Source organism: Tachypleus tridentatus, chromosome 13 (assembly GCF_004210375.1).
Source record: "Tachypleus tridentatus isolate NWPU-2018 chromosome 13, ASM421037v1, whole genome shotgun sequence".
NCBI classification, from domain to species: domain Eukaryota; kingdom Metazoa; phylum Arthropoda; class Merostomata; order Xiphosura; family Limulidae; genus Tachypleus; species Tachypleus tridentatus.
The window spans coordinates 166,822,315-166,825,702 of record NC_134837.1 but is presented as its reverse complement, the minus strand read 5'-3'; the positions used below and the strand labels follow the sequence as shown (position 1 = coordinate 166,825,702).

Genomic DNA, 3,388 nt, shown 5'->3' with positions numbered 1-3,388 from the left:
GAAGGAATTCTCCTGTTGTTAATTGAACAATAAAAGGTTAGATAAAGCAACACGTGTAAGCTTAATTACAACATCTGTTGGTCTTAGGTGTGCACAGTTCTTTGCTGTAAGTTCGTGTTACAAAAACTAAGGTCTTGATCCAACAATAAGCCAAACATGGATGATCACGCGATCTCGAATAATCGTCTCGCGTGATTATAACCTGTAACTGAATGTAGATACGTATCTATGTTTAATATTAAGACTAGAAATCGAATGGGTTTATTGACCTGACATAGTCGAAATTGGAGAATTCTGTTTAAGAGGAAGGATACCGAACAGTCTATCGGTAAAGATTTATTATTTATTAGCTGGTTGTAGAACATAAGTACAAGTAATATCAGAGGTTTAACTTCCAATGGATTTTTCTGTTAACAAAATTAATTGTCAGCCAGTCTTGATGCCAATCCCTTTTCAACTTATTCATTGTCACCACTTGGAACAATTTTTCTTTCTCTAGTACAAACGATTGTAGGAAAACGCTTAATACATTCAGGAATCTAATCTTATAAAAATATCTTCGATAAGCAATAATTATAGTTTGTTTCGTTTTTTGACTTTCGCGCAAAGCTACACGAGGGATATTTGTGCTAGCCGTCCCTAATTTAGTAGTGTAAGACTAGAGGGAAGGTAGCTAGTCATCACTACCCACTGCCAACTCTTGGGCTACTCTTTAACTAAAGAACAGTGTGATTAACCGTAACATTACAGCGCTCACACGGCTGAAAGGGCGACCATCTTTGGTGTGACGGGCATTCGAACCCGTGACCCTTAGATTACGAGTCGAGTGCCTTAACCACCTGGATATGCCGGGCCGGTTATAATTAGTAAATAGAATAACTACTTTATGTAGCACTTGAGTTTTTGCAGTGTGTGTACATACTCAGTTACATGAGCTTATGTTCTACCAATACAACTTTTAGAGCCATTCGAGTTTTTACAAACCATATGCTTCTTTCCCAAAACAAGCACTTAAATAAGCAACATGATTTGTTGGAGTTCCATGTTAAAACAGGTACTACGCGACCAAAGTTGTCGGCTGTTATATTAAATTAAATCAAGAAAAATCTAGACTGTCATTATCACTTAGGCTTCACTATACTAAGAATAGTTGATAAAGATTAAACTAAATGAAGATCGTTTTATAAAATAAGGTATTTGTAACTTAAACAAATCTGATGTGAAGTATTGTCTTTATATTTGTAACTTAATCTAGTTCAGGTAAGGAAATTTGTAACGTGTTTTACAAGGTTTTATTTCTGAACCATTACCGTAACTTAACCTGGTTCGGCTAACGAAATTTGTAACGCGGTTTACATGTTGTTGTTTTTTTCTCTTTCAGCAAATATACGAAATATACTTTATAGAAGAATAATGTTGGTGCCTATCAAGCGGCATTAATGAGGAATATCTTTCTGAAGGTTCAATAATACTTTCAACTTTGCCAAAATGTCTGAAGAATCTGAAAGAGTGCTAAAGCAAGATGAAATTTTAGCATTAAAAACAGAAAATCGCATCTTCCTGGAATTTCAGTTTATTGCAATGCTTATCGTTATGGTTAGCAGCCTGTTTAGTAATGGACTAATGTTTCTGATCTTTTATAAGAAGCCATTATTAAGCAAATCTTCTAATCGGTTCGTTCTTAATTTATGCGTAACCCATCTTCTTCAGAGCATTTTGGTTCTTCCGGCTACTCTGACATCACTTATTTACAAATACTGGGTATTTGGCGGCACCTGGTGTCAAATAAGTGGAACTGTTTCCTTGTGTTTGAGCGTTGAGACCGTTTTCTCTTTGCTGTTGATCGCAGTGGACAGAAACTGTGCTGTGAATAGTCCATTACAGTATAAAACCACTACAACCAAAAGACGAGCGTTTCGTCTGATAACTAGCAGTTGGCTATTTTCTGTGCTCGTAAGCCTTCCTCCAGTATTTGGTGTAGCACCAATAATATTTGAGAAAACCTGGTGCAGCTGTGTCACCCTGGGTTCTGGATCGGATAATGCAAGTATTTTCTACATGGCTCTTCTCGTGTTATTAGGATTTCTTGTGCCGTTGTTATGTACTAGCCGGATCTATTGCTCTCTTTTTAAAGCTGCCAGAGCTAATGGTGCACGAGGTAGGAAACACAGTCTAGGCATTGTCACATCTTATCACACGATTCCAGTACAGACAGACACATCCTTCCATAAGATCAAGCCATTTCGTAGAAACTCAACTACCAGTCAGCTTTCCTTGTTCGGTGACGAGTGGAAAACTGTGAGAACTGTACTTTTGGTGTTGTTTTCTTTCAGCATGTGTTGGGGACCATATTTCATTGTCTTGTTTCTAAGCACTTATATGTCTCACGTGCCACCTTATATTCCGTTACTGTCGAGCTTTTTGTCGTTTAGTTCATGCGTTGTAGATCCTTACGTTTATTTCTTTAGGAATCAAACAGTTCAAAGATATATGAAAAAGCTGTTTCAATGTCAAACTCCGAAAAGCTATGCTACGCATTCAAATACCAGAAAGCTGACATCTGCTACACTACTACGATTGGACACAGCTGACCATCAGAATTCACTGTCAATTACAGCTGAGCAGGAAAAATTTGGGATGACCTCCAAAACTGATTGTTCTCCAGTTCGAGCTCAAGAACCTTCGGTTTGTCAAACATTTGACGATGAAACAAGCAAAGACTCTATATGTAATTTACAAGAGCACCTACACTTTCTTTGTCATCTTCCATTAGAAGATGCTGAGCCAATTGAAAACAAAGGAATATCATTAAATGTCCAGGAAAAAAAGGTTATTTGTTATCTGTTTAGAACTTCTATTCATCTTCCTTAAATACAGTGACAGGTTTTGATGTTGTCAGAATTGACATTGATTTGAGAAAACGTAAAGTATTTTATACAAGTATACACAACAGTTCGTTTATGCAGGAACGAGTTAACGTTATCTGAGTAACAGTTTGTTCATCATGGAGCATGTAAATGTTGTCTATGTACGTTTTGTTTGTGACAATAAGACCAATCTAAAGTAAACGTTAATGCATTTGAAAAATATTTTATTTTTTAAAAGACATAAATTCAGATAAAATATAAAATTTTATAGTTGTTTTTGTTTATCAGATAAATTATTAAAATGATGTTTAAAATCATTTCGTAAAACGTCATATCCATCTTTTAAATAAAGTTTGTATGTATAACGAGTTCGAGTTTTGAAATTATGAATAAAACTTTCTTTCTCAGAACAGAACTAAAACAAACAATGAAGTACGAAAATGGAAGTAAAGATTACGTTAAATATATTGTGTACATTTTTAATATGAAAGAATTATGCGTACAGTTTGTGAGGAATGACA

The 3,388-nt window shown here is 35.4% G+C and overlaps 1 protein-coding gene across 1 annotated transcript; it reads left to right on the top strand.

The window, feature by feature from the left end:
• The first annotated feature begins 1,431 nt into the window (after positions 1–1,431).
• Positions 1,432–2,871, top strand: LOC143236361 (G protein-coupled receptor 161-like). The gene has a single exon (XM_076474632.1). It carries the CDS (start codon positions 1,489–1,491, stop codon positions 2,869–2,871), a length of 1,383 nt encoding a protein of 460 aa, XP_076330747.1. The 5' UTR covers positions 1,432–1,488.
• The last annotated feature ends 517 nt before the right edge of the window (positions 2,872–3,388 follow it).

Bases quoted from the DNA above. Each gene is read 5' to 3' on its own strand.
- LOC143236361 (XM_076474632.1), top strand. From the start codon at position 1,489: ATGTCTGAAGAATCTGAAAGAGTGCTAAAGCAAGATGAAATTTTAGCA.